A 21,549-nucleotide genomic window follows, 5' to 3' on the forward strand; every position below is an offset into this window, starting at 1 on the left:
CCCTGAGTATGTCCTGGACTCTCATCAGTATTTTATCTCATCCTACTGGCCCTATTCTGCACCTCAAAGTCATCGTCACTGGGGGTCATGTCAGTCTGTGTCTGCCGCTCTACAATTGTTTTGGTCACAAACTTCACCAGTCTGTGCTTCTTTACTTTCCCGTTGTCAGGATAGTAAACCATGTAAGCTGGGCTATTCTTGTCGTAGTATAGAGATTAGTATACAAACTTAAAGCACAAGGCATTGGGGGTTCAGTATTGATGTGGATAGAGAACTGGCTGGCAGACAGGAAGCAAAGAGTAGGAGTAAACGGGTCCTTTTCACAATGGCAGGCAGTGACTAGTGGGGTACCGCAAGGCTCAGTGCTGGGACCCCAGCTATTTACAATATATATTAATGATCTGGATGAGGGAATTGAAGGCAATATCTCCAAGTTTGCGGATGACACTAAGCTGGGGGGCAGTGTTAGCTGTGAGGAGGATGCTAGGAGACTGCAAGGTGACTTGGATAGGCTGGGTGAGTGGGCAAATGTTTGGCAGATGCAGTATAATGTGGATAAATGTGAGGTTATCCATTTTGGTGGCAAAAACGGGAAAGCAGACTATTATCTAAATGGTGGCCGATTGGGAAAGGGGGAGATGCAGCGAGACCTGGGTGTCATGGTACACCAGTCATTGAAGGTAGGCATGCAGGTGCAGCAGGCAGTAAAGAAAGCGAATGGTATGTTAGCTTTCATTGCAAAAGGATTTGAGTATAGGAGCATGGAGGTTCTACTGCAGTTGTACAGGGTCTTGGTGAGACCACACCTGGAGTATTGCGTACAGTTTTGGTCTCCAAATCTGAGGAAGGACATTATTGCCATAGAGGGAGTGCAGAGAAGGTTCACCAGACTGATTCCTGGGATGTCAGGACTGTCTTATGAGGAAAGACTGGATAGACTTGGTTTATACTCTCTAGAAATTAGGAGATTGAGAGGGGATCTTATAGAAACTTACAAAATTCTTAAGGGGTTGGACAGGCTAGATGCAGGAAGATTGTTCCCGATGTTAGGGAAATCCAGGACAAGGGGTCACAGCTTAAGGATAAGGGGGAAATCCTTTTAAACCGAGATGAGAAGAACTTTTTTCACACAGAGAGTGGTGAATCTCTGGAATTCTCTGCCACAGAGGGTAGTTGAGGCCAGTTCATTGACTATATTTAAGAGGGAGTTAGATGTGGCCCTTGTGGCTAAGGGGATCAGGGGGTATGGAGAGAAAGCAGGTACGGGATACTGAGTTGGATGATCAGCCATGATCATATTGAATGGCGGTGCAGGCTCGAAGGGCCGAATGGCCTACACCTGCACCTAATTTCTATGTTTCTATGTACCCGACAAAGATTCCCTTCCCGCACTTCGAGTCCAGTTTTCTCCTGTTCTGTTCAGAGGCATAACACTCTGACCAAACTTTTGCATCCTAGACAGGTTGGGCCGTTTTCTTGTCAGCATCAAGTAAGGCGTCTGCTTTGTGCGCTTGTTAAAGCATCTGTTCCTCACTACAGCTGCTGTCTGCACTGCATAGGTCCAAAACTGTTTAGGTAACTCACTCTCTATTAGCATACACCTGGCCATGTCAAACAGGGTGCGCCAATTTCGCTCAGCAGTACCATTCTGGTGTGGTGAGTATGGCGCTGAGGTCTCATGTCTAATGCAATTTCTGCTGAGTAGTGCCTGGTAATTCTTTCCCATGAATTCAGTACCATTGTCAGACCTCATACATTTAATCTTCCCGTATGGGGCTGTGTCAGCAAGAAACCTCTCGGTGGCTTGCACTGTGTCACTCTTATTCTTTAGAATGTACACAAACACTGCACTGGAATAATCATCAGTGAATGATAGCGCAAACCTGTACCCCTCTCTGGACTCTGGGTCTATCGGTCCCGCTAAATCTGTGTGTACCAACTTCAAAGCTGCTTTGGCTCTTACATCAGGGTCCCTCTTCCTAGTTTGGATAAACTTTCCCTGAGTACACACTTCACAGTGTAGAGCAGGTTTGTCTGTTTTGCCCTTGATTGCCATACCTTCAACAACATTCTGTAATTTTTGAATATCTTCATAATTACAGTGCCCTAGAATCTCATGCCATGTCTGCATATCATAACTGTTCTTACATTGGTCATCACATTCAACGTTTACCGTGTGCAAGTAGTACAGTCTGTTGTACTCATGAATGTGGAATTTTGTACCATCCTTGTGTTGTAGGACGTCTTCCCCGTCCCTGAAGATTACGGTTGCTCTGCTGGAAGTAGCTGCTTTTACAGAGGAGATGTCCTGCGGGAATGAGGGGATGTACAACGCCTGCCTCAGTGTTGTGTTGTGGCGACGCCCTTGGCTGTCGACCAAGCAAACCTCCGCGTCTTCTCTGCGCTCCGCGACTACATCAAACCTTGTGCCGTCAGCCAACTCCACGCAATGTGTCTCGGACTGGAACATATCGCCGAACTTCTTGAACCTTGCTATATCAGTGATGATATGCGAAGTTGCCCCCGTATCGACCATCAGCCCTTTCAACATGACTCCACGCTCTGACTGAATCACCGCGTCCCTTTCACTCACTAGGAATGCATATTCCTTGTTGTTAGTCTCCCCGGAAACTTGTCGTGCGTTGTCCCGCCGCTGTTTCCGTCTGCAGGTTGCGTCCCGATGTGTGGTGCTTTTACAGTGACTACACCACTGCTTGCGTTGACATGCCCTGGCTTTATGTCCTTTTAGGCCACACCATGTCCGCTCTCTCCGCACTTGTACTTGTCATGGCGGGTCTCACACTCGGTTGCACACGTGCCTTCATGACATTGTCGGCGGATGCTGCTGCACGCATCTTTTCCGTGCCTTCATAGCTCCGTAGTTTAGTTTTAAATTCGGCAAAAGGCATTGCCTGCTCACTTTGCGTGACATGGATAGCAAATGGTTTGAAAGATTCAGGCAGTCCCTTCAGAATCATTGCAATTAACAGTCCGTCACTCAATACCTCACCAGCGTTTCTCAATGCTGTGATGGCTGTCTCTGCCCTTATAACATAGAAACATAGAAATTAGGTGCAGGAGTAGGCCATTCGGCCCTTCGGGCCTGCACCGCCATTCAATATGATCATGGCTGATCATCCAACTCAGTATCCCGTACCTGCCTTCTCTCCATACCCTCTGATCCCCTTAGCCACAAGGGCCACATCTAACTCCCTCTTAAATATAGCCAATGAACTGGCCTCGACTACCCTCTGCGGCAGAGAGTTCCAGAGTTTCACCACTCTCTGTGTGAAAAAAGTTCTTCTCATCTCGGTTTTAAAGGATTTCCCCCTTATCCTTAAGCTGTGACCCCTTGTCCTGGACTTCCCAACATCGGGAGCAATCTTCCTGCATCTAGCCTGTCCAACCCCTTAAGAATTTTGTAAGTTTCTATAAGATCCCCTCTCAATCTCCTAAATTCTACAGAGTATAAACCAAGTCTATCCAGTCTTTCTTCATAAGACAGTCCTGACATCCCAGGAATCAGTCTGGTGAACCTTCTCTGCACTCCCTCTATGGCAATAATGTCCTTCCTCAGATTTGGAGACCAAAACTGTACGCAATACTCCAAGTGTGGTCTCACCAAGACCCTGTACAACTGCAGTAGAACCTCCCTGCTCCTATACTCAAATCCTTTTGCTATGAAAGCTAACATACCATTCGCTTTCTTCACTGCCTGCTGCACCTGCATGCCTACTTTCAATGACTGGTGTACCATGACACCCAGGTCTCACTGCATCTTCCCTTTTCCTAGTCGGCCACCATTTAGATAATAGTCTGCTTTCCTGTTTTTGCCACCAAAATGGATAACCTCACATTTATTGGTTAACCTCACATTTATTGGATAACCTCACGTTTGAAGTGAAGTCAGTTCTGTATACAGGCTTATTACACGTGGCTTTCCCTTACCCACATAATAATCTCTCAAAATAGTTAGCGCTTTCCGCCCATCGTCCGCTGCTTCTCGCATTACCAGCGACAAACTTGTCATCCAGAAACTGGATTAGCTCAGCGTATGCCTCTGCATTCTTGGCCTCGTCTTCTTCTTCATTGTCGGTAGGCTCTTCCAAGATGGTATCCTTTAGCCCTTGCAACCGAAGATGGCCCAAGAATTTTGTCTCCCACAGCTCATAGTTCTTTTCATCTCCGTCAAAAACTAGCCGAGACCAGCGGCTACTCGTCTGGGCGCTCCGTCTACTCATGGTGCTAGCTTAGCAAGTTAACTCTCACCGGACACGCGGTACGTCGCGACGTTTCTCTCGGTGGTAAATCCCTGGGTAACTGTCTCTGGGAACCTCTGGGTAACTCTAGGTAAAGCTGGGCCCATAACCTGTTGGCAGAGGTGAATTGTGTAGCTTGTACTCACTAGAATTTAGAAGATTGAGGGGGGATCTTATCGAAACTTACAAAATTCTTAAGGGGTTGGACAGGCTAGATGCAGGAAGATTGTTCCCGATGTTGGGGAAGTCCAGAACAAGGGGTCACACTTTAAGGATAAGGGGGAAATCTTTTAGGACTGAGATGAGAAAAAACATTTTTCACACAGAGAGTGGTGAATCTCTGGAATTCTCTGCCACAGAAGGTAGTTGAGGCCAGTTCATCGGCTATATTTAAGAGGGAGTTAGATGTGGCCCTTGTGGCTAAAGGGATCAGGGGGTATGGAGAGAAGGCAGGTACAGGATACTGAGTTGGATGATCAGCCATGATCATATTGCACCTATTTTCTATGTTTCTATGTGCGGATTTGAAGGTTGATTGTCCTCTGTAAAATTTCCTCTAATGTGCAGGAGCTGAATGTGAAAGTGGGATTACATAGAACTAGTGTGAACGGGTGATCGATGGTCAGCGTGGACTCGGTGGGCTGAAGGGCCTGTTTATATACCTCATCTCTCAATGAATCAATCCTGTAAACGGATCAATAAAAAGCAAGGGGAGATTTTAGTTTATTTAGTTTAGAGATTCAGCGCGGAAACAGGCCCTTCGGCCCACCGGGTCTGCGCCGACCAGCGATCACCGCGCACACCAAGACTATCCCGCACACCTGTATGTCTTTGGAATGTGGGATGAACACGCAGCACCTGGAGAAAACCCACGCAGGTGGGTTTTATACGGGGAGAACGTATAAATTCCGTATAGGCGGCACCCGTGGTCAGGATCGAACCTGGGTCTCTGGCGCTGTAAGGCAGCCGCTCTACTGCTGTGCCACCGTGCAGCATTAATGTAATAAACAATAAGTCAGGCAAATAAATGGTTTGTTAAACTTTATTACAAGTGGATTTGAGGAAGTGGAAGATATTGTATTGCAACATCAAGGAGACCGCAGAAGGGAATTGTGCACAGTTTTGGTCTCCTTACGGGAAAATAGGATGTACAGGTCCACTACCGATTTTCCGCCAACTGGTTGTCCGGCACCTCCTTTAATCCGGACAAAACCACACCCTGCAAGTCCCTCGAAAATGTGGCACCTAGGCCGGGTAAGGCGGCCGATCTCGACCTGATAGTGGAGTAACTCAGCGGGTCAGGCAGCATCTCTGGAGAACATGGATAGATGACGCTTTGGGACCCGACCCGAAAGGCATCTGATCTGAGAAAGATCCCAGCCCCAAAGTGTCACCTATCCAACGTTCTCCAGGGTCGCTGCCTGACCCGCTGAGTTACTCCAACATTTTGTGTCTTTCCTTGGTAAACCAGCATCTACAATTTCTCAAGATAAAAGAAGCTTGAGTAACTCAGCGGGGTCAGATAGCATCTCTGGAGAAAAGGAATCGGTGCAGGAGGAGGCCATTTGGCCCTCCGAGCCAGCACTGCCATTCAATGTGATCATCCCCAATCAGTACCCCATTCCTGCCTTCTTCCCATATCCCCTGACTCCGCTATTTTTATGAGCCCTATCTGTTTCCTGCCTCTAGCGTATCCAAGCCTTTAACAATCTTATATGTTTCAATGAGATCCCCACTCATCCTCCTAAACTCCAGAGTGTACAAGCCCAGCTGCTCCATTCTCTCAGCATATGACAGTCCCGCCATCCCGGGAATTAACCTTATAAACCTACGCTGCACTCCCTCAATAGCAAGAATGTCCTTCCTCAAATTAGGGGACCAAAACTGCACACAATACTCCAGGTGTGGTCTCACTAGGGCTCTGTACAACTGCAGAGGCCATAGAAACATAGAAAATAGGTGCAGGAGGAGGCCATTCGGCCCTTCGAGCCTGCACCGCCATCCATTGCAATCATGGCTGATCGTCCCCAATCAATAACCTGTGCCTGCCTTCTCCCCATATCCCTTGATTCCACTCGCCCCTAGAGCTCTTCTCCACAGACTTTCAGAGTCCAGCAGTGTCTACCTTTGGTTTAAACCAGCAGCTGCAGTTCCTTGTTTCTACACTTTCTCCCACCCCACCCCCTACCACTTTTCCAGCTTTCTCTATCACCCCTCCCTCCGCCCCCCGCACACCATTCTACAATCAGTCGAAAAATGATCCAGATCTGAAACATTGTCTGTCTATTTCCTCCACAGTTGCTGCCTGAGCCGCTGAGTTCCTCCAGCACTTTTGTTCTTCACAAAAGACTCTGGCATCTGCAGTTCCTTGTGTGATTTCTGTTGCATAAACCTCACTCACTGTCTTCACAAGCCCTTTCTAAACTGCACGTATCACAGCCACCATTTCAAATCGTCCTTCCACTGGAAATTCTTGGAGATGTTCTTCATGTAGAAAGTATTGGAAATGTAAATGGAAAAACAACTTGCGTTTTGTTTCCTCTATCACTATTTGGTCAGGACAGGCCTGGATAGAGTGGATGTGGAGAGGTTGTTTCCACCAGTGGGAGAGTCTAGGACCAGAGGGCAATAATTGGGTTAACATATGATGAGCGTCTGTCAGCACTGAGCCTGTACTCGCTGGAGTTAAGAAGGACAAGGGCGGGGGGGGGCTCATTGAAACTTACAAACTAGTGGAAGGCCTGGATAGAGTGGATGTGGAGAGGATGTTTCCACTAGTGGGAGAGTCTAGGACCAGAGAGCACAGCCTAAGAATAAAAGGGCTTACCTTTAGGAAGGATGAGGAGGAATATATTTTGTGTTTAAGAAGGAACTGCAGATGCTGGAGAATCGAAGGTACACAAAAAAGCTGGAGAAACTCAGCGGGTGCAGCAGCATCTATGGAGCGAAGGAAATAGGCAACGTTTCGGGCCGAAACCCTTCTTCAGACTTCTTGGAATATATTTCGCCAGTCAGTGGTGAATCTGTGGAATTCATTGCCACAGGAGGCTGTGGAAGTCAAGTTGTTGGGTATTTTTAAGGTAGAGATAGATAGATTCTTGATTAGTACGGGTGTCAGGGGTTATGGGGAGAAGGGTGGAGAATGGGGTTGAAAGGGAGAGATAGATCAGCCATGAATGAATGGTGGAACAGGCTCGATGGGCCGAATGGCCTAATTCTGCTCCTTTGACAGATGAACCTGATACAGAGTGGAGAATTCAATGCTCATAAGATAAGGACGTCAAAGGTTACGGGGGGAAGGCAGGAGAATGGGGTTGAGACAATGTATACAATGGCTCGATTGTAATCGTGTATTGTGGAATTCTCTGCCTCAGAGGGCGGTGGAGGCCGGTTCTCTGGATGCTTTCAAGAGAGAGCTAGATAGGGGTCTTAAAAATAGCGGAGTCAAGGGATAAGGGGAGAAGGCAGGAACGGGGTACTGATTGGGGATGATCAGCCATGATCACATTGAATGGCGGTGCTGGCTCGAAGGGCCAAATGGCCTACTCCTGCACCTATTGTCTATTGTCTTTCCACTGGCTGGTTATCACGCAACAAAAGATTTTCATTGTACCTTGCTACACGTGACAATGAACTAACCTGAGGCCAACACAGTGGAAACAAAGGCAGGAGAATGGGGTTGAGAGGGAGAGATAGATCAGCCATGATCGAATGGCGGGAGTAGACTTGATGGGCTCAATGGCCTAATTCTGCTCCTGTGTCTTATGGTCTTACAATCGTGAGCACCTTCACAGATATACAAGTTGTCAGGAACACCTCAAGTTGCTATGGGTAACAACAGTTGATTACGTCGATGTTTATTCTGGTCCCTGGTGCGTCACATGTGTGATTCTTGCTATTGAGGGAGTGCAGCGTAGGTTTACCAGGTTAATTCCCGGGATGGCGGGACTGTCATATGCTGAGAGAATGGAGCAGCTGGGCTTGTACACTCTGGAGTTTAGAAGGATGAGAGGAGATCTTATTGAAACATATAAGATTATTAAGGGTTTGGACATGGACACGCTAGAGGCAGGAAACATGTTCCCGATGTTGGTGGAGTCCAAAACCAGGGGCCACAGTTTAAGAGTCAGGGGTTGGCCATTTATAACGGAGATGAGGAAACACTTTTTTTCACAGAGAGTTGTGAGTCTGTGGAATTCTCCGAGGGCGGTGGAGGCCGGTTCTCTGGGTACTTTCATGATAGAGCGAGATAGGGCTCTTAGAGATAGTGGAGTCAGGGGATATGGGGAGAAGGCAGGAACGGGGTACTGATGGTGGATGACCAGCCATGATCACATTGAATGGCGGTGCTGGCTCGAAGGGCCCAATGGCCAAACTCCTGCACCTATTGTCTATATTTTTACTTGTACACGTCTGATCTCGGCAGCATCAGGTGTTTCCAGCGTCTCAAGGTCACTCTGTATTTGTCCGTGTCCGTCATTTCCCCGGCAACTTTCCGCAGCATCACCCTCATGACGGTGACCGTTTCAGCTTCTTTGTCCTCCCCGGTGATGTGGTCCAGGATATCGCCCTCCTTCACCTGCAAATACACGGAGGAACACACACCTTCATATCCAAATCGGCACCATCCATTGAAGTCACCAAAAAATATACGTTGGGTGGGGGAGGGACGGAGAGAGAGAGAGAGGGAGGGAATGCAGGGGTTGTTGAAGTTAGAGAAATCGATATTCATACCGCTGGGTTGTAAGTTGCCCAAGCGAAATATGAGATGCTGTTCCTCCAATTTGCGTTCAGCCTCACATGGTCTCCTGACTTCCCCTTTCCCATTAGTTCCTTGGTTTCACTGACGTTGAGCGGGAGGTTGTTGTTGTGGCTCTACCTGTCCAGGTGTTCCACCCCTCACCTGTACCTTGACGCATCACTGCCCGTGACTCCGTCAGCAATGGTGTCGTTGGTGAATTTATTGGAAGCGTTCTCAACCGCACAGTCAGGGCTGTCACGGGAGTGGTGAGTGGGAAGGAACTGCGGATGCTGGTTTACACCAAAGATAGATACAAAGTGCTGGAGTAACTCAGCGGGACAGGCATCATCTATGGAGAAAAGGTTTCGGGTCGAGACCCTTCTTCAGACTGAGAGTCGGGGGGGGGGGGGGGGGGGGGGGGGAACGAAAGATTATGGACGGTAATTAGGACAAATGAATGGAAGGATGCAAACAGTTTTGCAAGTGCAGTTGGAAAAAAATCGCCAAATTTGAAGTTTTGCTTTTTCCATAAAGTGCCACATTTAACACAGGTAACTGTTTAATAGAACATTGTTGCACAAGAATCACCAATAAAATAAAAGAGTTTCCAAACAAGAAAAAGTAGGAAATTCTTAAAAGTATTGCATGTATACTTTGTATTACATGTATTACATGTTGCGACCTGCGGCTGCGGGAACTTCGGTCGCCCCTGACTGCGGATGGTGCATCAAATCCCCCGGCCGTGGGAGAAGTAAGAGGAAGGAGATTGGACTTGATTGCATTCCATCACAGTGAGGAATGTAGAGAATCCACTGTGGTGGATGTTTATGTTAACTTTTATGTACTTGTGTATCGTTGCTGTTTTTGTTGGTACACCCGACAATGAACTGACTTTGAAACCTTGACCCAAAACATTCCCCTGTCTACGTTCTCCACAGCTGCTGAGTTACTCCAGCCCTGCGTCTATTTTCATCACAGAATTGACTGTCACTTCCAATAGCCTCTTGAGTTGAAACTAGCAGCTGTGTTCGTAACAACAATAGACTCGTAGCTATTAAAAAAAACCTTAACTTTTGAAAATCCCAAAGCAAAAATAACTTTGTTATAGCCTGTCTGAATCTCTCGGTCTCTAGTCCTCCTTGACCGCCCAGACAATCGCGCAGACCAACCACTCTTCCATTGACTCCATCTGCACCTCCCGCTGCCTCGGCAAGGCCAGCAGCATCATCAAGGACGGGTCACACCCTGACCACTCCCTCCTCTCCCCTCTCCCATCGGGCAACAGGTACAGAAGTGTGGAAACGCACACCTCCAGATTCTGACCATCTGGTATCAGGTAAGTAAACCATCCTATCACCAACTAGAGAGGGACCCTGAACTACTCTCTACATCATTGGTGACCCTCTGACTATCTTTAATCAGACTTTACTGGACTAAACGCTCTTCCCTTTACCCTGTCTGTACCTAAGTTCATACTTTATAGAAGCAGAATTGGCCATTTGGCCCATTAAGTCTGCTCCGCCATTCAATCATGGCTGATCTATCTCTCCCTCCTAACCCCATTCTCCTGACTTCTCCCCATAACCCTGATACCCGTACACATCAAGAAACGTTGAAAACTAGATGGCAAAGATGACAGGTTAGCATTTCATTGCACCTCGATACACAATACGATATTCTACAACGCAGGTTTGTATCTGACAACTACAAGTGGCAGAGCTCAGTCTCCAGCATGATGAAGGACCTTAAACTTCAACTTTACCTACTACTCGTGGCATGTCAACCAGAAGCTACCAACCTGGAAACTAGTTCATTCCGCACGGCACATCATCAGCACGTTCTAACTCGTTTTTCTTCAAGACAGCAAGGGATTGGAATACCCTACCAGCCAGCATCGGAGATCTCCAAAACATCAACGCATACAAAGATGCAACTCCAAAACGCATCTCCGTCTCGACTAGCACATCCACCACCACCATAGTAACATAGAAACATAGAAATTAGGTGCAGGAGTAGGCCATTCGGCCCTTCGAGCCTGCACCGCCATTCAATATGATCATGGCTGATCATCCAACTCAGTATCCCGTACCTGCCTTCTCTCCATACCCCCTGATCCCCTTAGCCACAAGGGCCACATCTAACTCCCTCTTAAATATAGCCAATGAACTGGCCTCAACTACCCTCTGTGACAGAGAGTTCCAGAGATTCACCACTCTTTGTGTGAAAAAAGTTCTTCTCATCTCGGTTTTAAAGGATTTCCCCCTTATCCTTAAGCTGTGACCCTTAGTCCTGGACTTCCCTAACATCGGGAACAATCTTCCTGCATCTAGCCTGTCCAAACGGCACCTTAAGAATTTTGTAAGTTTTTCTTCTATAAGATCCCCTCTCAATCTCCTAAATTCTAGAGAGTATAAACCAAGTCTATCCAGTCTTTCTTCATAAGACAGTCCTGACATCCCCAGGAGTCTAGTACTGAGTGATGATCTACCTGGAGCTTGCCAGTGCACTACATCCAGATCCAGTTAATAGGAACGCACTTCTTGCGGTTTTAGCGGAGCTACCTGTGGAGTGAAAGTATAAAACGTACCACTTTGCTCTTCTTCAGTAACCTTTCTCCGTTCAGCCTCAGTTTGTTGGAATAGAAGGCATCTTCCACTTTGCTGCAGGATAAAGCACGAGTTTATATCAGAATCAGAGTCAAAACAGATGAAGAACAGACCCTTCGGCCCACCATGTCCATACTGACCCGCCTACACCGGGCAAATGATACTCTCCCTTGCAAGTGTTCCCCTTGTCCTTTTTGGTGGTAGAGATTGCAGTGTTGAGAGATGCTGTCATAGAGTGATACAGCGTGGAAACAGGCCCTTCGGCCCAACTTGCCCACGCCGACCAACATGTCCCAGCTACACTAGTCTCCGTTTCATCCATATCCCTCCAAACCTGTCCTATCCATGTACCTGTCTAAATGTTTCTTAAACACTGGGGTGGTCCCTGCCTCAACTACCTCCTCTGGCAGCTTGTTCCATACACCCACCACCCTCTGTGTGAAAAAGCCGCCCCTCAGGTTCCTACAAAATAATTCACCCCTCACCTTAAACCTACAGAATGTCCTCTGGTTCTCGATTCCCCTTCCCTTGGTTAAAGACTTTGTGCATTTAGCCCATCTATTCCTCTCATGATTTTATACACCTCTATAAGATCAACCCTCAACCTCCTGCGCTTCAAGGAATAGAGACCCAGCCAACTCAACCACTCCCTATAGCTCAGAACCCCGAGTCCGGGCACCATCCTTGTACATTTTGTTCTGCACCCTTGCCAGCTGAACAACGCCTTACCCATAATATGGTGACCAGAACTGAACACAATACTCTAAATGTGGCCTCACCAATGACTTGTACAACTGCAACATGACCTCCCAACTTCCTACACGATCTACACTCAATACACTGCCTGATGAAGGCCAATGTGCCAATAGCCTTCTTGACCGTCTGAAGAAGGGTTTTGGCCCGAAACGTTGCCTATTTCCTTCGCTCCATAGATGCTGCTGCACCCGCTGAGTTTCTCCAGCTTTTTTGTCCACCTTCGATTTTCCAGCATCTGCAGTTCCTTCTTAAACACAGCCTTCTTGACCACCCTATCTACCTGCGGCACCACTTTCAACAGCCTGGGCAAGTTATATATAAATGACACGTATTACATCGAACAGTATACATGACCATAAGACATAGGAGCAGAATTAGGCCATTCGGCCCATCAAGTCTGCTCTACCATTCAATCATGGCTGATCTATCGTTCCCGCTCAACCCCATTCTCCTGCCTTCTCCCCATAATCCCTGACACCCGTACTAATCAAGAACCTATCAATCTCTGCTGTACAAACACCCAATGAATTGCACAGCCCTCTGGCTAAAGAAATTATTCCTCATTTTCCCAAAGGTACATCCTTTTATTCCGAGGCTGTGGCCTCTGGTCCTGGACTCTCCCACTAGTGGAAACATCCTCTCCATATCCACTATATCCAGGCTGTTCATTATACAATAGGTTTCATTGAGGTACCCCCCTCCCCCATCCTTCTAAACTCCAGCGAGTACAGGCCCAGTGCTGTCAAATGCTCATCATATGTTAACCCATGCATTCCTGGGATCATTCTCGTAAACCTCCCCTGGACCCTCTCCAGAGCCAGCGCATCCTTCCTCAGATATGGGGCCCAGAACTGCTCAGAATACTACAAATGTGCGACCTTGCATCACCCGGCGTGGCTTTAATGGCCGCGGGACAATCGCCATCGCCAGCCGGGGGCTTTGACTTTGACTCTGACATGGGGGGGGGGGGGGGAGAGTGCAGTGGAGAGATAAGTTTATTTGGCCTTCCATCACAGCGATGTGATGGATGTTTATGTAAATTATGTTGTGTCTTGGGTCTATGTGTTTGTAATGTATGGCTGCAGAAACGGCATTTCGTTTGGACCTCAAGGGGTCCAAATGACAATTAAATGTATCTTGTATCTTGTATAAATGCAGCCTGACCAGCACCTTATAATTGTGCGTGTGACCTCGCACTGCATCCTTGCATATATATATTCTAGTTCTCTCAAAGTAACATTAGCAAATTTGCAGATGACACAAAGCTGGGTGGCAGTGTGAACTGTGAGGAGGATGCTATGAGAATGCAGGGTGACTAGGACAGGTTGGGGGAGTCGGCAGATGCATGACAGATGAAGTTTAATGCTGATAAATTTGAGGTTATCCACTTTGGTAGCAAAAACACGAAGGCAGATTACTATCTAAATGGCATCAAGCTGGGAAAAGGGGAAGTACAACGGGATCTGGGGGTCCTTGTACATCAGTCTATGAAAGTAAGCATGCAGGTGCAGCAGGCAGTGAAGAAAGCGAATGGCATGTTGGCCTTTATAACAAGAAGGATCAAATATCGGAGCAAAGAGATCCTGCAGTTGTACAGGGCCCTAGTGAGACCACACCTGGTGTATTGTGTGCAGTTTTGGTCCCCTAATTTGAGGAAGGACATTCTTGCCATTGAGGGAGTGCAGCGTAGGTTTACAAGGTTAATTCCAGGATGGCGGGACTATCATATGCTGAGAGAATGGAGCAGCTGGGCTTGTACACTCTGGAGTTTAGGATGAGAGGGAATCTCATTGAAACATATAAGATTGTTAAGGGTTTGGACATGCTAGAGTTAGGAAACATGTTCCCAATGTTGGAGGTGTTCAGAACCAGGGGCCACAGTTTAAGAATAAGTAGTAAGCCATTTAGAACGGAGACGAGGAAACACTTTTTCTCACAGAGAGTGGTGAGTCTGTGGAATTCTCTGCCTATGAGGGCGGTGGAGTCCGGTTCTCTGGATGCTTTCAAGAGAGAGCTAGATAGGGCTCTTAAAAATAGCGGAGTCAGGGGATATGGGGAGAAGGCAGGAACGGGGTACTGATTGGGGATGATCAGCCATGATCACATTGAATGGTGGCGCTGGCTCGAAGGGCCGAATGGCCTCTACTCCTGCACCTATTGTGTTTGGCCTAACATTACATTTGCCTTCCTTACTACCGGCTCAACCTGCAAATGAATCCTGCACCAGGACTCCCAAGTCCCTTTCCACTATGAGGTGGAACGCTGGAGCCACCTTGAAGGGCCTGATGGCCTTTCCGTGGTTGCATTTCTTATGACTTGTCTTCTAATAGAACAGTACAGCACAGGAACAGGCCCATCGGCCTGCGATGTCTCTGCCGACAATGGTACCAATAGTCTATATCCCTTCATTCCCAGCCGGTTCGCCTGCCTGTTTAACTGCATCTACAATGTCCATTTATAATAAGCCTGACCCTTATGTGACAGCCACAAATAATATGGTACTTAGTCATAGTGGTACAGCGTGGAAACAGGCCCTTCAGCCCAACTTGCCCACACTGGCCAACATGTCCCATCTACACTAGTCCCACCTGCCTGCGTTTGTCCCATATCCCTCCAAACTTGTCCTATCCATGTATCTGCCTAAATGTTTCTTAAACATTGGGATAGTCCCCGTCTCAACTACCTCCTCCGGCAGCTCGTTCCATACACCGACCACCCCTCAGTTACCATTCAAGTTCATATCAAATCTTTCCCCCCCCTCACCTTAAATTTCTCCTTCACCTTAAACAGGTGAGATGAATAAACCCATGAAACTGTAAACAACTGGGCTGCGTCTGATGTTGATGAGGTCACTTTTAGAGTATTGTGTTCAGTTTTGGTCACCCTATTGAAGGAAAGATGTTGGCAAGCTGGAAGCGGTGCACAGAAAATGTACGAGGATATTGCCAGGACCTGAGGATCTGAGCTATCGGGAGAGGTTGAACGGGCCATGACTCTATTCCTTAGAGTGCAGGAGGATCAGGGGTGATCTTATAGAGGTGCATTAGATCATGAGAGGAATAGATAGGGTAAATGCACTGTCTCTTACCCAGGATAGGGGAACCAAGAACCCGATAACATAGGTTTAAGGTGAGGGGGGAAAGATTTAACAGGAGCTTCAATAGATGAGGGGGGACGTTTATTTTTGGTAAAGGGTGGTAGATATATGGAATGAGCTTGCTGGAGGAGGTAGTTGTACTATCTGTTCAATTATGTTTAACATATATGTTTAAGAAACATTTGAACTGGTACATGGATAGGACAGGTTTAGAGTGATGTGGGCCAAATGCAGGTAGTTAGGACTAATGTGGATGGGACATGTTGGTCGTGGTGGACAAGTTGGGCAGTAGGGCGTGTTTCCATGCTGTATCACTCGATGGCACTAACAATAGACAATAGATGCAGGTGTAGGCCATTCGGCCCTTCGAGCCAGCACCACCATTCACTGTGATCATGGCTGATCATCCACAATCAGTACCCCGATCCTGCCTTCTCCCCATATCCCCTGACTCCGCTATCTTTAAGAGTTAGATAAACTCCCTCTTGAAAGCATCCAGAGAAATGGTGGCCGACTAGGAAAAGGGGAGATGCAGCGAGACCTGGGTGTCATGGTACACCAGTCATTGAAAGTAGGCATGCAGGTGCAGCAGGCAGTGAAGAAAGCGAATGGTATGTTAGCTTTCATAGCAAAAGGATTTGAGTATAGGAGCAGGGAGGTTGTACTGCAGTTGTACAGGGTCTTGGTGAGACCACACCTGGAGTATTGAGTACAGTTTTGGTCTCCCAATCTGAGGAAAGACATTCTTGCCATAGAGGGAGTACAGAGAAGGTTCACCAGACTGATTCCTGTGATGTCAGGACTGTCTTATGAAGAAAGACTGGATAGACTTGGTTTATACTCTGTAGAATTTAGGAGATTGAGAGGGGATCTTATAGAAACTTACAAAATTCTTAAGGGGTTGGACAGGCTAGATGCAGGAAGATTGCTCCTGATGTTGGGGAAGTCCAGGACAAGGGGTCACAGCTTAAGGATAAGGGGAAATCCTTTAAAACCGAGATGAGAAGAACTTTTTTCACACAGAGAGTGGTGAATCTCTGGAACTCTCTGCCACAGAGGGTAGTCGAGGCCAGTTCATTGGCTATATTTAAGAGGGAGTTAGATGTGGCCCTTGTGGCTAAGGGAATCAGAGGGTATGGAGAGAAGGCAGGTACGGGATACTGAGTTGGATGATCAGCCATGATCATATTGAATGGCGGTGCAGGCTCGAAGGGCCGAATGGCCTACTCCTGCACCTAATTTCTATGTTTCTATGTTTCTAATTGGCCTCCACTGTCCTATGAGGCAGAGAATTCCACAGACTCACAGCTCTCTGCGTGAAAATGTGTTTCCTCGTCTCCGTGTCTAAATGGCGTACCCCTTATTCTTAAACGTGTGGCCCCTGGTTCTGGACTCCCCAACCTCGGGAACATGTTTCCTGCCTCTAGCGTGTCCAAACTCTTAATAATCTTATATGTTTCAACAAGATCAGTGCAGTAACTGCACTGCACTGTGGCAGGAAACATAGAAACATAGAAAATAGGTGCAGGAGTAGGCCATTCGGCCCTTCGAGCCTGCACCGCCACTCAATATGATCATGGCTGATCATCCAACTCAGTATCCCGTACCTGCCTTCTCTCCATACCCCCTGATCCCTTTAGCCACAAGGGCCACATCTAACGCCCTCTTAAATATAGCCAATGAACTGGCCTCAACTACCTTCTGTGGCAGAGAATTGCAGAGATTCACCACTCTCTGTGTGAAAAATGCTTTTCTCATCTCGGTCCTAAAAGATTTCCCCCTTATCCTTAAACTGTGACCCCTTGTTCTGGACTTCCCCAACATCGAGAACAATCTTCCTGCATCTAGCCTGTCCAACCCCTTAAGAATTTTGTAAGTTTCAATAAGACAGTGATGTTTTTATGTTAACCAGTGATACACGTACTTCCTTGCCACATCCAGACCAGCTTTCATGACGAGATCAAACCGAAAAGATGCCACTACTTTCTCGAGGTCTTTGTAAGTCTTTGGCTGGGCAACATCATCTTCCTCTCTGGCAGATTCGCCCTCGGACTCACTTCCCTCAGTGTCCTCTCCCTCCTCATCCTCCTCCTCCTGTGAGGGCATTTTCTTATTCTTCTTCTTTGAGCTTTTGTGTCGGATGAATACATCAGGAAGGGGGTCTGCCCTGCGTCCAGGCAGCACACAATGTCTTTTGGACTTCTGCTCCGCGAAGCTGGAGTTCAGACTGGCGTTGGTGCAGATGCATCGTTCACCCCGAGCTCCGTACAAACCCAGTGACGCACGCCTGCTCCACACGGCCACACTGGTGCGTGCACCCCTCAGGAAACGGGCTGGAGAGATCAAGCCATTCATAGTGCCTGAGAAACATTAGAGAGAGCAGCATTGAAGACTACAGCACAGAAACAGGCCCTTCGGCCCACGATGTCGGTGCCAAACACGAGATCAATATCCCTCCACCCCCACATACTCATCTAAAAGCCTCTTAAACCCGAGCCCGTGCCTCTGGCGCTATAAGGCAACTACCGTGCTGCGCCACTGTGACCCACCTTTGACGTTTCCCCCCACGTTCCAATTGTCTAGATCAGTTTTGTTTATTGTCACGTGTACCGAGGTACCGTGACAGGAACCAAATGGGAATAGCATGGCCGTCCGAAGAGGGGGTGCGTTGGGTGCAACCTTTTTTTCCCCCAGAGTAAAAAAAAAATGTGAGGGGAAAAAAAAAAATCGGAAAGAAAAAAAAAAAAAATTGGAAATAAAATCTGGCCAGCGGGATAAGGGAGTGTCCATTTCTCCGGCCCAGGGGTGGCGGGGGGGGGTGCGGTGTCTGCCCGCCCGGTCCAGCGTCTCCATCCGCGGCGTCGGAGCCTCACCAACGGCTTGCCTGGCGACCGTCCTCCCGTCGCCGGGCGGGAGTGGCTGAATCTGAACCCAGCGGCTGTAACCCCAACACCAGACGCCGCTGCGGCGGGGCCCACTCCCCTCGCCTTCCCCCGCCGCCGGGGCCCAAGCCATCTTCCCCCCACGCCACCCCCGCTGGGCCCACGCCACCCCCGCTGGGCCCACGCCACCCCCCCACGCCACCCCCGCTGGGCCCACGCCACCCCCGCTGGGCCCACGCCACCCCCGCTGGGCCCACGCCACCCCCGCTGGACCCACGCCACCCCCGCTGGGCCCACGCCACCCCCGCTGGGCCCACGCCACCCCCGCTGGGCCCACGCCACCCCCGCTGGGCCCACGCCACCCCCGCTGGGCCCACGCCACCCCCGCTGGGCCCACGCCACCCCCGCTGGGCCCACGCCACCCCCGCTGGGCCCACGCCACCCCTGCTGCGCCCACGCCACCCCCGCTGGGCCCACGCCACCCCCGCTGGGCCCACGCCACCCCCCAAACACTGGGCCCACGCCACCCAGTCTGGGCCCACGCCAAAGCTGGGCCCACGCCACCCCCCGCTGGGGGCCCACACCACCCCCCCTCTGGGCCCACGCCACCCCCACTGGGCCCACGCCACCCCCGCTGGACCCCCGCTGGGCTCACGCCACCCCCGCTGGGCTCACGCCACCCCCCCGCTGGACCCACGCCACCCCCCACTGGGCCCACGCCACCCCCGCTGGACCCCCGCTGGGCTCACGCCACCCCCGCTGGACCCACGCCACCCCCGCTGGCCCCACGCCACCCCCGCTGGGCCCACGCCACCCACGCTGGACGCCACCCCCGCTAGGCCCACGCCACCCCCGCTGGGCCCCCGCTGGGCCCACGCCACCCCCGCTGACACCCGCTAGGCTCATGCCATCCCCGCTGGGCCCAAGCCACCCCCGCGTCATATGCGTCAAGCTGATAGCCTAATCGATAAAGAGCTGAGAAGAGGAATCGGAGCTGCCAAGGAAAGGTACTCTGAGAAGTTCAGGAGCAAGTTCTCAGCTAGTGACTCTTCTTCAGTTTGGAAGGGCATGCAAGATCTCACCAGCTATAAGAGGAAAGAGCTATAAGAACGACCTGAATGAGTTTTACTGCAGGTTTGAAAATCAGAAACGTAACCCTGGTACCCCCTCCCCAACAAACACAGTCAGACCCCAGTCTGCAAAGAAAGGACCCTGCACCCTCTCCTTCCCATTCACCACCTCACCTACTTAAGGCAAGACTCCAGTAATGAAAAGAGTGGTCCCTTTCCCACCCCAACCAACACTTCACACCCAATTACTCATTTTTAACCAGTACCATACAACAATTACAGCACGGAAACAGGCCATCTCGACCCTTCTAGTCCGTGCCGAACACGTATTCTCCCCTGCAAAGATGCACTGTCCCTGCCTGCTTCAAAGTCTCCACTATTGTTCCTGTACCCAAAAAGGAAAGGATTACTGGTCTTAATGACTACAGGCTTGTCGCACTGACCTCTGTAGTCATGGAGACCGTTGAAAGGCTTGTGCTGGCCAAGCTGTAAAATATCACAAGCTGGACCCTCTGCATTTTGTATATTGGGCCAATATATCAGTGGATGATGCAGTCAATCTGGGCCTACACTTCATCCTCCAGCACCTAGACCGCCAGGGGTCCTATGCGAGGATTTTGTTTGTTTATTTTAGCTCTGCATTCAACACCATTGTGCCAGAGCTACTATGCTCCAAACATTGAGTGTGTGCAGACTAGTTCTAATGTATGAGGTGATCACTGGACTCATTTGGGTCAAAGGGCCTGTTTCTGGGCTTTACCTCTAAACTATTGTACGTCCATCTGGTCTCCCCACAACAAACTACATTCAACATTAAGCAAGAGTGTCTTATTGTCATGTGTCCCAGACAGAACAATGAAATTCTTACTTGCAGCAGCACAACAGAATATGTAAACATAGTACTGTCATTAGTCAATAAGCCAAGCTGGTATATTTATATTCGTGTAGAAATGTTGATATATGATATGGGGGGGGGGGAGGGGGACTAAGTACACATACATTAATTTATGTTTCAATTTAAACTTTACCCTGCTGTTGAACAAGTTGCTTTCCTCTCTTTCCCAGCTCGGTCCATGTGTTTTCTTAGACCCTCTGGGTCATCAGCCCTCCCCCCTCTCGCTCCTGCCGCCCGAGCTGCTGACTATATCCAGCTTCATGTGTGTTTCTGCATTGGATCTCCACTGCAGACATTCACTGCCCCAGCAGAAATGGCTTTGTTATAAAAAAAAAACAGCTGCTGACCTCCACACGATGAACACAACCCCGGCAACAATGCAGTGCCTCGCTGACTGCCCTCCCTCTTGGACAACTCTACAATTTGTTAGTTGTTTCCTGCAGGCAAAATAAAATAACTCCGTTTACAAAGGGGACACCGAATGCCTCGGAGATTGCAACGTTAAAGATTGCATACATATCCTTTTGCATGCGCTGCTTACTTTCTCCCTCTCTCTCTCTCTGTCTTTCTCCTTTAATCTTGTCCTTGTTCACTCGGAGAGTCCAATGCAACATAAGCTTCCGGGTGCAAACTCACCAGTCTTTGCTCTCCTCTCAGCTCCGCCTCAGGAAGCAGCGTGGTGTATCCGCTGATAGACAGGGGCAAACCTGTGGACAGCAGGCAGCTAGGGAGACACTGCGGATAGATGCTGGTTTACACCGAAGACAGACACGCACTGAATGCTGGAGTTACTCAGCGGGCCAGGCAGCATCTCTGGAGAGAAGGGAATGGCTGACGTTTCGGGGGCGAGACCCTTCTCAAGACTGAGAGTCAGGGGAAAGGGAGACATAGATATATGGAAGAGTAAGGTGTGAAAACGACGGATCAAAGGGGACCAAGTTCAAGGAAAATGTAGAGGAGATCATTGTTAGCTAGGGGAAGTTGACAATGAGACATGTAAAGACACAATAGACAATAGACAATAGACAATAGGTGCAGGAGGAGGCCATTTGACCCTTCGAACCAGCATCGCCATTCAATGTGATCATGGCTGATCATCCACAATCAGTACCCCGTTCCTGCCTTCTCCCCATATCCCCTGACTCCACTATCTTTAAGAGCTCTATCTAACCATTCCATATCTCTGTGTTTCCCTCTCCCCTGACTATCGGTCTGAAAAAAGGTCCCGATCCGAAATGTCACC

The 21,549-nt window shown here is 49.0% G+C and overlaps 1 protein-coding gene across 4 annotated transcripts; it reads right to left on the bottom strand.

Moving 5' to 3' along the window:
- Positions 1–5,283: 5,283 nt before the first annotated feature.
- Positions 5,284–20,874, bottom strand: mtres1 (mitochondrial transcription rescue factor 1). Of its 4 annotated transcripts, none has more exons than XM_055634994.1 (5): positions 20,823–20,874; positions 17,384–17,819; positions 11,588–11,660; positions 8,663–8,838; positions 5,284–5,568 (listed from the first exon to the last, which is right to left on the bottom strand). In XM_055634994.1, exons 2-5 carry the CDS (start codon positions 17,812–17,814, stop codon positions 5,550–5,552), a joined length of 699 nt encoding a protein of 232 aa, XP_055490969.1. In that variant the 5' UTR covers positions 17,815–17,819; positions 20,823–20,874; the 3' UTR covers positions 5,284–5,549. The 4 variants fall into 4 exon arrangements, with proteins under 4 accessions (XP_055490969.1, XP_055490970.1, XP_055490968.1 ...); XM_055634995.1 differs by lacking the exon at positions 20,823–20,874 and adding an exon at positions 20,654–20,748; XM_055634993.1 differs by lacking the exon at positions 20,823–20,874 and adding an exon at positions 20,440–20,634.
- Between the last annotated feature and the right edge of the window lie 675 nt (positions 20,875–21,549).

The sequence above is a fragment of the Leucoraja erinacea genome, chromosome 5 (assembly GCF_028641065.1).
Source record: "Leucoraja erinacea ecotype New England chromosome 5, Leri_hhj_1, whole genome shotgun sequence".
Classification (NCBI taxonomy): Eukaryota; Metazoa; Chordata; class Chondrichthyes; order Rajiformes; family Rajidae; genus Leucoraja; species Leucoraja erinaceus.

What these genes read in the sequence shown, in the direction of transcription:
- mtres1 (XM_055634994.1), bottom strand. Translation starts at nt 17,814, where the DNA reads ATGAATGGCTTGATCTCTCCAGCCCGTTTCCTGAGGGGTGCACGCACC. An exon ending in GGTCTGGATGTGGCAAGGAA is followed by an intron (nt 11,661 to 17,383) that starts GTACGTGTATCA and finishes TTTATCCTGCAG; the next exon opens with CAAAGTGGAAGATGCCTTCT. An exon ending in TACTGAAGAAGAGCAAAGTG is followed by an intron (nt 8,839 to 11,587) that starts GTACGTTTTATA and finishes GTGTATTTGCAG; the next exon opens with GTGAAGGAGGGCGATATCCT.